The 14,802-nt window shown below is 39.4% G+C and overlaps 1 protein-coding gene across 6 annotated transcripts in view; it reads right to left on the reverse strand.

Moving 5' to 3' along the window:
* The window catches only part of LOC146318812 (glutamate receptor 3-like), a 109,537-nt gene that overhangs the window by 79,091 nt on the left and 15,644 nt on the right, over positions 1-14,802 (reverse strand). For all 6 annotated transcript variants that reach the window (XR_014771598.1, XM_084730970.1, XM_084730969.1 and 3 more), the window contains exon 3: positions 2,966-3,205. Coding sequence is in view for 5 of the 6 variants with exons in the window: in XM_084730970.1 (XP_084587096.1) it covers positions 2,966-3,205 (240 nt within the window). In the remaining variant the exon portion in view is untranslated. The remainder of the gene's footprint in view (positions 1-2,965; positions 3,206-14,802) is intronic.

The raw sequence follows: 14,802 nt of genomic DNA on the forward strand, positions 1-14,802 counted from the left end.
CGACAGTTTCATTTTAATGATTTTTCCAATTTCAAGCTGACTGTAAGAGGCCTTTGTTCTGATAAAAGTCTCTGTTCAGATGTGGCAAGAGTCTTGTCAAGGGACGGGCACAACACGTGTCGCTGTAAAATGCCTCAGCAGCATATTACTGTCATATTGTCCCATAAACGATCAACAGTCACTCGCTCTCGAGAGCCCCCTGCAAGTCTCTCTCCGGACCTAAATAGAGGCCTCTTCCTATAATGAAGATTAAAGTGACATTTGGATGAGTGTTGGCCGTATTGCTCCAGAGCCTTGACAGGGAGGAGGAGGAGGAGGGAGGGGCTGGGAATGGCAGCCAAAATAGGACGGCTAACTAGCCTCTCAGCAAACACAAGCTGTGCAGCATGTGGGACTCCATCCTAAACTACAGTGTTTACACTATGTCACGCCGTGGAAATGGGCAGAGGATTACAGATGGCGGCCCGTCAGCCGAGACGCAGCAGGTGAAAGAGGCCGGCAAAGTAAAGTAGAGCTCTGAGGGCCACATCAGGAGGCCCTTCTGAGAAGGTTTATTGTGCCGTGGAGAGGCGATAAACTCCTTAATCATTTTGTCTCAACCACGCCAGCCGACCACTTATCACCTTCTGCAGTCTGCCACCAGAACACAGAGACGTTGGTGAGATTGATGAAACTGAGGTCCCCCCCAATTTAAGAGCCTCTTTAATGAGGTCAGTTGTGGCTCTGAACATATATATCACAATTATGGAAGTGTTGCTTTTGTCTTTGTTTGTTCTAAGGGTTTCAGCTATGGCTGGGTATTTGTACTCAATACCTGAGGTATCAACTGAAATAACAAAGCACCAAGTAGAAATGAAACTTTTCCAGTCAAACGATACCTTCATCCAATCCTTTTTGTACCCAGATCTAGAAGATCTAGGGAAAAAAACTGTGTGTGGTTTTGTTTGCAGCCAATAACCGTAAGTCTCATTTGATTTAAATGCAGTCAGCATATAATTTATACATATAAAATCCAAAATTACATCAGGGCATTGACTTTGACTGGTATTTCAAATACATATAAATAACTAAAATAAATAAATAAAATAAGTACAACAACAAAAACAATTTGCATTAAAACAAGCATTATAATGTTGAAAAACCCTGCACAAATGTTATGCATATTTTGATAAGCTACTCGTTTACATCATTCCAATTATCTCAATTGTAATTATTTAAATGATACCCAGCCCTTGTTTCAAATAGTTCTTACTTTGTGCCAGATCCATATACATTTATTGAAAAAACTGCCAAAAAAGTTGCAGATTTAAAAAAAAGAAAAAATGCACAAAATGGTTCTGTGAGAATCACTTCCATGAGTGAGCTTAGACACCCACCTGAACTGCAGATATATAAAGTGAGGCGGGGGAAGTGAAAAAGGAGTGCACTTGTCCTAGAAATGCTCTATGTCAGTTTAAAAATACTTGGAATGCACAGTTCTGAACCGTTTGGCACATTTAACAGTAGAGACTGCACCCAGAAAACCTCTGCATCTACTGAGGACATTTTAAAGGTATAGTGTGCAACCTTCTTTCTAAAAAAAATAATGTACAGACTCATAGAAACATAATTCCTCTAAATCATCATTTATGGCCCACGAGAGGTGTGTGGTGGTGTCTGTCTCTGCAGAGATCCTGCATTCTGTCTGTATTTTCTTATTTTCTCATGTTTTGCTTTGCTCAAGCCGCTTCTGGGCTTCACTGTTTGGCAGTTGTGTGCAACCCTGAGCCAATACAGTGTGCAGGTTTTTATAAAAAAGTATCTTCCAATGGTTACATCACATGCTCTGTCTATTTCCTCTGCTCTCTGTCTGTGAGAGCTGCAAAAGAGTTTTAAACAAATCCACACAGGCAGAACAGACTGAGGATCACTTTGGCTGCATTCACACAAAATCCAGACATGTACAGACATGTGGGCGTGTCTATTTCTACTTAAGACGTAGGAACTAATTGTCAAACATTCTGGCTCTGCATGCATTTCTTTTAATTCAATGATCTTTCGGCCCACAGGCCTTGTTCAAGATCAGCTATGTATAAGTTTGCTTCCAGTGATCAGCAACTCACCAAAATCCCTGTTGTGCATTACTCTTCCATACTATATTTGAGCTTCTGAACATAACTGCTGTGAAACAATCAGCGATTAATGTTTCCCTGATTCCCTGATTGATGGTGCTCCATCACACTGTTCAATCTATAGGTCTCATTCATTGACTTTGAATGGTGTGTTTACAAACAATCCTACGTATTTTACCTTTAAATACAAGTAGTATGGCTTAAAAAACACACAAATAGAGTCACATCATGCAGTATATCTTTGCTGGCCAGCTTGTGGCCCAGTCTACACGGTCAGATTTCCTGATGCAGCCTCTCTGCAGATGCTGCCCCTCCGAGGACGACAAAGACCCAACTCTGTAAATAGTTGGCCTACATGAGGGGAGCAGGAGGCCATGAAGCACATGCAGAAGTTACAGTGCTGTATGTTGTGTTTCTGTCTTTATATAATCCAATTAGAGCTAAATGATAATCAGAGAGTGGTGAGGATTAGAGGCTCAGGCGGCTGGAGTCGCACTACGACGGCGGATCAGCAGCACCTGTGAATGACTCATTCCTCGGAAGCAAGGAGCTATTGACTGCCTCTGTGAGCAGCATTCAGCCACACAGTGAAGCAATTTAGGATCATTACTGGCATAGATTAAAATGTATCAGACCACTTAGAATGAGGACTGGGGATAAGGGATTTACATATTAAAGACTGATCATATACACTGTATAATAACATGTCTGCATGAACAGGCCTTGGCAATTACTTCTTCCACTTTCTCCAGCAATGAGATGTTCTAGACTGCTCATCTGTCTCCTACTGCAAGCTTGCCTCCACAGTTGTGTGTGCGCGTGTGTGTTTTACTCTCCCGGCGGGCCGATCTTACCTCTGTCAGTGTCGTAAAGGTAGACAAACTTCTCCCACTTGTAATGGGCCAGCAGACTGAGAACAGCTCCCCGCAAACCGGGCCTCATCTGGATGACAAACTGCACGTCAGCGTCGATGGGGAAACTGGGGGTAATGAAGGAGGTGTGCAGCGCCCCGCAGAAGGAGGTCAGCGTGTTCATGGACTTCCTGTCGTAGAAGCCGAAGATGGCGTAAACTCCTCGGGAGAACTGGGAGCAGACTGGTGAGAGGGACAGAGAGCAGGTTGAGGTCAGGGACAAGCACAGAGTCATTTAAGTTCAGCTGTTCTTCCAGTCTGAACGGAGGCCAACAAACAGCACAAGCCTTTCAAACTTAGTTAAAGGGACAGTTCGGATTATTTGAAACAAGGTCATATGGGGTCTTTATCAGTTATCAGTGTATGACCTACACCCCCTGTCATGGACAGTGCCAGCAGAAATATGTAGTTTAGCCACCTAAAAAGGCCTACATAAAAAAGTGAGTATCCTTTTCAGTGTAAACTACATTTGGGATATTTACTGCTTTACTTTCCTGTCAGACATCAGCGTTTTCTGATGGGAATATACCCATATCTGCCAACCTTGACACTTAAAAAATAGGGAGATTTAACCGCCAAAGCAGGGGTTCTGCAGGTCCTCCCACAGAAAAATTAGACGTTCATAGACTTTGCTTCCTGCATTCTGGTGAGTTTTAAAGCATGAACCAAAATAATAGCTGTTCGGGCCGCCACAGTCAACACTGGTCAGAGGACTGTACAGTGCATGAAACAGGCTGTGATAATGCAAAGGGAAAAAAGGTGTGAAAGTTTGTCATAAATTTGGAGAAACACAGTAGACTTGTGACCCCGGGGTGAAACCAGCAGAGGGCAACAAAAAAATGGGAGTTTCCCTGGAAAATCAGGAGGATTAGAAAGTATGAAACCACCATTACATAAGTTAAATATCTCAATCAGTAATTATATCTAGCAGAAAACGGAAATCACTCGTCCACCGCTGCCTTGATTGGTTAGTTCATTTGTGTTTTTGCATGGTTGGTTGGTTTGGTTTGGAATGAGTGATATTTGGCTTATAAAAGTCAATCAGTTTCCCATCAGAAAAGACTGTCTGATAGCAAGGTAAAGGGTGAAAACATTCTAAAATTTAGTATACACTTCAACTGATATAGATTTTTTTAGGATGGATATTTTTTATGTGGCTAAAATTCCTTTTGCTGCTGATCCTGTCCACAGTAGTACATTGCTTAGCTTCCGTGCTGGTTCCCCTCCCTGCTTCTGCAAAATGAGGGCGTGCCAAACAGCATCCACTGTTTTCCTAACTGAAAGTTTCACTTGCTGAGTCTACCAATGACCAATGTAGGGTAAAAACTTTAACGTAAGGTTTAGATGTGGGCAAATCTGTGATGGCATTAATCTTCCGAGTCTGAATAAATGGGTGCCATGTGGGATGTCTGCTCCCCATGGCCATGCTCTGCTGCCCAGTGCCCTTCACTTCTCCTTGGTCTAAATGCAACTGCTTGGGTAATCAACTAGAAATAATGGGGAAATCAGTGCACTGGCCACAGCTCTTAATGGACAAATACCCTGAAACATGAGCATGCAAATGTGCAAGTGCCGGGCTGTGCTGCAGTATAAAAGATTTATAACAAGCCCTATCTGCTGCCATCTGCGGGCCCATGAAAATGAGCTTTGGCCATAAACGCTCAGTGCATCAGACGCTTGGTCTTACAAGGTGTTAACTATTTTATTTTATTTGTACATAATAAATGGCTTAAGTAACACCAAGCAGGACTGAATCAGGGATGTGACCCCTGCCTTAACGTGGGTGATAACAAAAAAAATGTTGGTCAAAGCAGTAGAGCTGCTGTGATGTAACTGACCCTCCGCTCGGTGCAGAGTCCAGCACTGTTCACTGGAGCTGCTCAGTAACTCTAATCAATGTTTAAATATGTTATTATATATCTGAGTGGATTTAATGAGGTGTCTTCTTTTGAGAAACTGTAGGTTGAAATGCAGTCACTCTGAGGAAAAGTCCACCCTGTGACATTCCCTTTATAGCAAGGGTGCAGAACACATTCTTTGCTGATTAAGCTTTGCACTCCCATAACATTGGGCCTCATGCAAGAACTTCTTTTTCTCTCAATTACTCTTACTTTTTTCATATGAAGGACTCGTATGAACATGCTATGACAGATTCAGGAAGTGTCCATAACTTCAGGTAAGTGATCCACCTGTGTGTATTTGAGTGCACGTGCATGAGAACTGTAAATCAGCATAAATAATGGACCAGTAATGTCATACAAGGCTTTGCTTCCTGCTCCATATGTCAGGAAGTGTTCATTCATGAAAAAGGCATCAAATAGTAAAAATAAAAGCTCAGAGTTCAGAGTTTGAAGTCCATAAAGCAAAATCTGCAATTTTAGCAACATCAACAGTGGAATTAAAAGACTTGCTAAAATAAAGAAATGGGGGAAACGTGCTGTTAATGCTGTGTTACCTGAGGGTTGGACTGTCACTGACATAAAGAAGAAACTTCTTGATATGAAAATGGCTTCAAAGAAAAAAAAAAGACACCTTGCTACAGCCAGTCGGCCGTTGACTGCAGGATGGGGTCAAGAGTTCTCCTAGACATCCGTTCATAAACCTGCATTTGAAGATATACAGCCAATATGCCTGAGAGCAAGTAATAATACTTCATTAAACTAATGATGATAGGCTTTATGTGTAAATTTAGTATTATATAATAATTTGAAATGGAGTCAAATAGGATAATCTTGACATAATTATGCAGTGTTATTTATAATTCAAACTCAAAAGGTCTTCAAAGTTATGAAATATTCAATTATTAGTGAAAAAAGACTAAATGCACAAGTCCTATGACACTAGTAAACTGTGCTCGTATCTGAAAGAAAAGGTAAATTCAAAATATGAAAAAACTGCTAAATGCAAGAAGTTCTCTTAAATCACTTGTACACACCACTTAAGAACAAATCTGTTCATATAAGTGGTTCTTGCATGTCTCATTCATAATGAACTGTTTTTTTGTTTGTTTTGTTTTTAGGATCAAAATCAGTATCAGAAACAAACTTATCAGCTATAATCTGAACCACCGAATACATACTGAAGACAAACACAGTATGTGGTATTTAGTAGATACTGGTTCTCGTAGTAGTATCCAGCGCTATACTAAGCTCATCTTATTGGATTCAACAATCCTCTCTGACTCAAGTGACTTCTCTTGAGGCAAATGTAAACTGAATTTGATGTGTAAATTCTGTCAAGTCAAAAACTGTGACATCACTTAATGCTTATCACCATTAATGAACGATAATTCACGGCTGATGGTGAGTATATATTATCCAACCGTTGCTTTTCAGGATAACAGGTTGGTTGATTGTTGAGTCTCGTTCCCAAAAAGTAAATGACAACAATTAACAGTCTTTCTCCAGAATCACTTAATCTGTTCACCAATGTCTCCTTGAAAACTACAGTCAAATGTCATCCTGATAACACTTTTAAATCAATTATACTTCATTACAAAGAGACAGAATCTATGATACATCCTGCATTACTGATACATTTCGTCTTTTGTATCCTCATTAGCTACCATCAGTGTTACCACATTTCTAGCTGATATTTGGGAAATACATTTGAAAACAGTGAAAATTACACTGGCTATGAGCAACTGAACTTTACATTACTGCACTTAAGATCAAATTGTAGAAGAAAAAAAAAAAAGCCCACACATTTATGCCTTCAATCACGGTAAAATAATTTCACAGTTGTGTGATTTCTCCATGTGTTCAGTTGGAGCTGGCTGCTGTGTGTTTTTCACAAGTTGCTTCTGTTCTGCTTTCCATCAAGACAACCATTCAATCATTCTCACATCCTTGATAGTTTGGTGCAGTCATCTTCCCCTCAGTCCTTTTATTATTCCTCCATCCTTCATCTCAGCCTTCGAGTTAACTCAACACACACACACACACACACAGAGAGAGAGAGAGAGACTAGATCTGCTGATGTGTGTTGAAAGGCAGAGGCGCCACAAATACTAAACAAACGCAGGCATCCACAGAAATAAAAGCTGCACCTGTTCTGTATCGCTGCTAAAAGATGGTGCTGTAATCAAGGAGGAAAAAAAAAATCTTCCAGGGCCTGCTGCGCTATTGTTTTACATCTGAAGGACAAATTTTAACCTTCATATCGATGACTCAATGGACCTTTTTCATAAACACTGAAATAAATCTCCAGCTTCATAAACAGAAATGTCAGAGCTGATGATCTTCTATTCAGTTCTGGATTCAACATGCTTCACAGTAGCTCTCTCAGCGGACCGCATTATTCAACCTCCTTAGATTTATAAATTCCTTCTGCAACACATAATATTCAGCTCATGTTATTCAGGAAGAATAGAGGGCAGCCATTAAATTAACACTTCTCAGCTCATCCAATATCATCCGATTCCATTCTCAAAATGGCAGCAATAGTTTTCTGTTTGTCAAGGTTAAATAGACAGCCTGTTCTCCTAAAGGACTAATGAAATCATATATTTGGGCTCATGAAGCAGTAAACACCAGTCAACTACAGTAAATTCCCCTGATCGTGGTCTGCAGTGAAGACACGCATCATTTACTTTATTACTAAGGGGAAGAAGTGGAGCTGGGTTTTTTTTCTGCACTGCAGGCTCTGTGCATTTCCCTACAGAATACCAACACTGGCGTGATGAAGTCCACATGAAAAATTAGGCAGAGTGTTATTTGCATCCACATATTTACATGTTTCCTGTAAAAACAGGTAGTGAGGGACTTGGCTGAGTCAGTTAACTTAGCTGCATAGCTAACCAAGCTAACAGCAGGTAGCAGTTAGCTACTTTAGAAACAAGGAAAGCTATCTTTCCATCAGGAAACACCTATGGCTGTATTCAGTCCTGGTCTGGTTGTTGGGCAGCTGATGACCGTCTTTCTGTTGCTGACAGGGTTAAAACTAAGCAGCAAGAGGACATCAGAGGGAAAAATTAGAAAGCATTTCCTCCATCCAGTTGCATCAGTGAACATGAAGTTAGTCATTAAGTCAAGTGAGTCATTAAGTTGTGTTTTTGTACAGTAACATTCATCAGTGAGGCCTGGCCCCCAGCCCTACATATGCTGAATGTAGCTAACGTTGGCTGCTGAAGCAGTCCATTGAAAAATGCCTTGAGCATAATCTTCTGTCACAGACATAACTTTCTTCAAAGTGAATAAATTCTAGCCATTTTGGGGAAACAGAATGAGGTCTGAGGTGGCGAACATCTTGGAAAACACACCACCATACTATACTGTGGCTAGCTAGCTACCTAATGAATCATTTACAGCTCTGGGAAAAATTAAGAGACCACTGCAAAATAATCAGTTTCTCTGGTTTCACTATTCATAGGTATGTGCTTGAGTAAAATGAACATTGTTGTTTTATTCTATAAACTGTTGACAACATTTCTCTCAAATTTGAAATTAAAATATTGCCATCTAGTGCATTTATTGGCAGAAAATGCCAACTGGTCAAAATAACAAAAAAGATGCAGACCTTGAATAATGCAAAGGAAACATGTTCATATTCAAGAGTTTGGAAATCAATATTGGTGGGATAATCTCAATCTTTAATCACAGCAGTGGTTTTTATAATCTTCCTCATAAAATAAGATTCGGTTCAGGTGGTTAGCTCTGCACTGAAAGTTGAAGGTTGAATGACAGGTGAATGTCATGATATTATTGGTTGAAATTGGCAGGTTCTAGCTTGCATAAGCATGTGTCATATTTTGTTTTACAGGAAGAAGACATGATTTGATTTTCCATTTTTTTGTATAAAAATACAAAGATATGGATTGTTGTTGTAATTTTTGGCATATATTGTTAAGTTGATGCGATCTAAAAGGGTTAAAAAGGCATTTTTCATTTCATCTCGACTTTAATATCCAACTGAAAAAATTCACCTCTCTTCACTTTCTGTCCGCTTCCATCTTATTTCCTCCATCACCTAACAAACGCCCACATCTGCTTGTTATTACTGTCATTACTGTCGCTTTCTCCTCTCTCCTCCCTCACCATTTTCTTTTCTCTGTTTCTCCTGCAGCTCTCGCCTCCTTGTCAAACTTAACAGGTAGATGCAGCAGCTCCCGTGGCATCAACACTGTCTCGCGTCTTCCCGAAACTCGGGGCTTTGCAGCTTTGAGGGCCTCTCCTGCTGCAGACAGCTGGGTGAATCTTTCTTGAGTCTTTCATAAAACCTGCTGATGTAGGGATGAACCTGTAGTGTGTGTGCACAGCAGAGCCGAGCCTACAAAGTGAATTCTTAAAGCTCTATTGCTGGGGGGGTGGGGCGCTGTACTCACCTGAAAAGGGAACACAGTATGCGATGAGAAAATTGAACTTTATGCATATGAGGAATTGAAAATGAGGGAACAGGATAGAGAAGGACTCAAACTAAGATGAGGAGGTGAACATTCTTGGACTGAGTCACTGTTGAGAGCCTTGAAGTTTGGAGGAATTGGATACTGCACTCAGACAAAGTGAGAACAACAACTTTACTTTCTGTGACGATAACAAATAACCTGTTTATGTGTGCGCTGCTGCCTAGTGGAGAGTTATTTTTCTACTGCTGTCGGAGAGAAGTGCCTGCAGCAATACTAGAGGAGAAGGGAGCAGCAGGACTTCAGTTTGTTTTCCTGAGGGGGGGGGGTGAGGCCGTGTTGGTCTCCGCCACATGGGAATACCTGTCCCATCCCAGGGTCACATGTTCAGCTAGAGAAGAAGGCAGAGGACACGGCACAAACATGCAGCTGCTGTCCCAAAACTTATAAAGGATGGGGTCAAAGAGAAACTGGAGAGACTGAATAAATTCACCAACTATTTTATTACAACATCAACAGAAGGTGCAGAAGGTGCCCTAACCGAGCAGGTAAACAAACCACTGTGATGCCAGTTTGTCTGAAGATAATTTTGCGTTTCAGCTTAAAGAACACCATTCACATCTATTCAAAATCTTGTTAGTAAATACCATATACATATATACTCTATACTAACTATATTATGTAACGTGGGACTATTCAACCTCAAGAGCAGGTGGGCCAAATGGGTCACACAGAATACTTTGCCAATAAATAGCTACAAATAACTCTTACAGTATAATGTTAATACATATATTCTACCAGGTCCTCAGGAAAACCAGCAAAAAAAATAGCCATGGATTGACTTTTAGTGCCTCTTCAAACTGTATTTTTTATTGCAGCAATGTACTGCCAACAACCTAGTGAAGTGGAGGACATTTGTCAATGGCCTGTGATCCCTAGAATATCGAAGGGCTCAAGTCAAGTCACAAATGGGACCTCACTGCAAGAGGAAAAGTAATGGGAACATCAAACGCATGAAGAGTTATCCTCTGGGCACTATGAATGTCTGTGGTAAATTACATGGCAACCTATTTAGTAGTTGTTGAGATGTTTCAAACTGGACCAAAGTGGTTGACCGACCAATAGACATTACTGTTTCAAGACCCATGCTGCTAAAACATGGGGAGCATCATGATGCCTGTCTCATGTTGTTTTATTGATCAGTTATCAGTTACTATAAGTAGGTAGGCAAGTAAAACATTAGCTATTAATCAGCCCTTCACTACATGAAAGCAGGAGGGAAATCTAACACACTGTGATTGTAGCACAAGTTAAAGTTTAATGCAACACAAACATACTTCATTTGTGTCTGTGTAGACTTTCAATCTCAGCTGACTATTGGTTTTCCCTACTATAAATTAATCACAATTCATAGGGTAATAATTTATGTCATGTCAGCCAGTGTATTCATCAGCTGATACAGACCTCACTCAGAGTGAGTGCTGCACATCAGCTTTTATGAGAGACACATTAACCCCTGATGTCACATGTGGGGTTACGTAACCTCTGCATGATGGATGTACAATTGTGGAGATCTTTTGAGATCTTTGACCTGTACATCAAGGTGGTGCTTTTTCCCATCATGAAAATTTAAACCAATGCAGCACACTACTTTTTCTTGCCAAACAAACCATATTGATATGCTGTGTTAATGGTTGCAGATTACATCAAAAAGGGTAGAAAACGTTGACTCACAGAAACTTGGAACAAACAAATTAAGTGCTGTGATCTCCAAAACTAAAAGTAATCAAGATCTCTTTGCACTTATGTTTTAAAGGAGATCGTCAAATGAGGCAGCATTACTAGGCTGGACGGACGATGCCAACAAATCTTGTAAATGTGCTGACTGACAGACACTCAGCAAATTCAGTGTTTCGTCGTAGAAATGAGCTAAGCCCTGCCATCTTCTGAATGATGATTTGCAGGGTCAGAGAACACACAGCCAACATCCCTCCCTTGTTATTCTAGCTAACATGATTCCTTTGTACCTTTGCATTGTGCCAGCAGCTGCTCAGTGTGTCAGCTGGACAGGATGTACACTGACACTGTGGGAATATCTGAGGGCTGTGACTGACAGCTAAGCAAGAACATATTCCAGTGGGTCGCTGTTATTTCCAAACATGATCACAGTTGTAGTCATGTTACCATCAAAGTTCACAAAGTTCACAGAGAACCAATTTTCAACCTCAATAATTCAGTTTCTGCTTTTACAGAGCCATGGAGGGTGTTGAGCCCTCCCAGCATGCACTTGGCAGCAGGCAATAAGACACTGAAAAGGGTGGATACATATAAAGAATAATTGCCCACTTACTATACATACTATATTCTGTAGCTTCTATGTTATCAACCACTTTACTTTTGACTGTGAGAGGCAAAAACCCAGAGACTATTTTACAAGTTATTGTCTAATCAGAAAACAAATACAATGCCTTATTGAATTGAAAATATGCAAGTTAAATGTTATACTAGGGTTCAGCTTTAATGTACTTTTTCACATTCACGGTTGGACAAGTGGGTCAGAAAAGTCCATTTTTTTCTTGCCCCTGTACAAATTGTTTTATTTACGATTATAAAATATCAGCAAAGAAGTTGATTGTCAAGTTTAATCTAGGGCTGCAATGTTTATAAAATGTCCAAGGTGACGTCTTTAGACGTCTCATGTGGTCCGTCCAAAATATATTCAGTTTAAAATGATAATAACCATAGAAAAGCAGAAAATCTCCATATTTGAGAGGCTGAAATCAAAATGGATCAAAAATTACTTTAATGATTAATCATTTAATGAAATAGCTTAATAGTTCTTAATAATTCTCTTGTTTGTTTGTTTTTTTCAGATTTACTAACCCAACATGGCATTTCACTTAACTCAGGCAGGTAGGCAAGCCTCATTGTTGAGTGCTGTATATTATCCAATTATTCTGTAGTTGGACACCACATTTAATGCTATCAATGATAACTTAATTAGACATTGCAGGCTTCAAAATGTATGAATATATTTTATGTTTTTATTCAATAATGCCCTGATCGCTACTCTCCAATATAAATGTTTTGCAAAGGGATTTAAAAAAAAAGAAAAGAAAAAGTGCTCTCTATTTATAGGCAATGTCACAAGACAAATGAAATGAAAAGGTGAAAAGTCTGTAATTCAATTTTCCACAGTATTGAAGGCAAGGATAAAGCAGCCAAGGTTTGAATAAGCATGAGTGGAAGCATGTCAAATAAAAGGCCAAGTTTGAAAACATACAAATTTGAGGTCACCCTAACCATGGTCGATGTCTGTCTCCAAAGCATAAAATAAGAGCCTGGTTGATTAGATTTCTGTCCTGTGTCGACCCTGAAAATCCTCCTGTAACTTTCACATGAATCCATTGCAGAGTTTGACCTTTAAGAACGCTGCGATTCAAAGGATTTTGTTCCATTTTATTTGGACATCTTACTCCTTCAAGAATTTTTCCAGTGCAGTAGTCAGACCATGTAAGTTGATGTGCAACAAACCTGACAGTAAATATTGTTAATCCTTTTTTCATTTGAAAATTGGCAAAAGTACAATGGGAACGTCACTGACATACTTGTATAATTCCCAGTGACCTAGTGAAATTAAATTTCCTTCAGAAATGAAGATAAATAAAGAGCCTAAATTAGATTATGTGAGTTGAATTTAGTGAAGATTTTCATTAACCATATTGATTTTCATTTGAATAATAGCAAAATGACCTTATGTTCACTTATGTATTGTGGTTAGACATAATAATAGCGACCACCCCACCCAAGGAGACCAGATCAGCATTGTTCATAGTTATTGCAAGGCTGTTGTCTTGCTTTTATTGAGTTTTCCCCCTGTATATTTAGGTATTTATTCCTCCTTTTTATTTACACTGGCCTTATGAGACAAAAAATTATCGTACAGTTCTTTAAACCTGTGATGTAAAAGTTGAAAAAAAAAAAATAGATTCTACATTGATATTTGCAGCTCTGTGAGGTTGACACAGTCGTGCTTTGAGCTAAACCGTTTTAGATTAGTGTGTCAGCATGCTATCATTTGGTAATTAGCACTGAACACAAAGTACAGATGAGTCTGATGGGGATGTCATTAGTTTAGCAATCAAATTTCATGGCAATCCATTCACTAGTTGTTAAGATATTTCCATCAAAACCACAAATGTAAACCAGCAGGTGACACTGGAGGAAATGTGAGGGGATCATTAGTCTCATTAGTCTGTCACTGTCTGAAGAATATGAATGTCTGTGCAACATTTCAGGACATTCCATCAAGTAGAAGTTGAGATAGTTCAGTGTGGATCAACCTGCAAGTGACATCCCCATAATAGATCAACACACAAACATTAACAGTCCTCCGCCACAACTGCAATGCCAACACAACTGCCAAATGCAACCAGGAGAGACTTACATTGTTTTTAATAAAGTTTTTGTATATAACAGTGTAAATTTTCTTATATGAATGCAAAGTTTTTAATAAAGTGCTTATGTTATGGAAGCCTATAGTCTCAGTTTTTTAAAAGATACATAGAATAGTGTAATGGTATTGTAATTGAGTGCCCTGTGTTCACCTGACTGTATAAATGTAATAAGAAAACTATAAACGTGACTCATTTTAACTTTGTTAATTCCTTAGAACAGAGCATTGCAGGCAACCAGGCAGCTTTACAACAATACAATCTATATAAACATTTACATTTTTGGAGAAGCTCACAAAAGGTGAAATTCTAAAGATTTTAACCTTGATGTTGCCTATTCATAGATTTGAGCCTACATGTCCATTCAGAAGGTTAATATTTTGACGTAGAGCTGATTAGATCACCCCCAGTGACTGAGTTTCATTCCAACAAGTAACCACTATCATGTTCAATTCCTCACATTTATAACCAATGAAATTTCATGAAAATCAGACAAGTTACATATGATTTTTGTAGTGAAGTGTGCATCTTTCGTTCGTTTACTAGCAGACCTTGAACGCCCCAATGTGGAGACCATGCACATGCAGGGTGGTGGTTTAAGATGAAACAAAAATTTTCTGTGGACATCAGCCAAAATGTGGCCTGCAACAAACTAGCAACAGTCTAGTCTGTAAGCCTGGTTTTCAGCCAAGCAGTAGTTGATGACTTGAGGTTTTTCAAAAAATTGTGAATCACCGCCACCACAATAGGTCTTTGTCATAAATTTATACATAAATAGCAAACATACGGGACCATTAGTATGACAGATTAGATACAGACAGTAGCTCCAGCTCCACTGGACACTTACACACACACACATACAACCTATTGCATGATCTCCCCCAGGCAGAAGATACCAAATATATACACATTACATTATGTTTCTAAATTGTGCATGAGCTTTTGAATAGTAACTCTTCAAAGCATCTCATCTGTTTTGAGTTTAA

This window comes from Lutjanus erythropterus, chromosome 11, assembly GCF_056507025.1.
Source record: "Lutjanus erythropterus isolate fLutEry1 chromosome 11, fLutEry1.hap2, whole genome shotgun sequence".
In the NCBI taxonomy this organism is placed as follows: Eukaryota; Metazoa; Chordata; class Actinopteri; order Lutjaniformes; family Lutjanidae; genus Lutjanus; species Lutjanus erythropterus.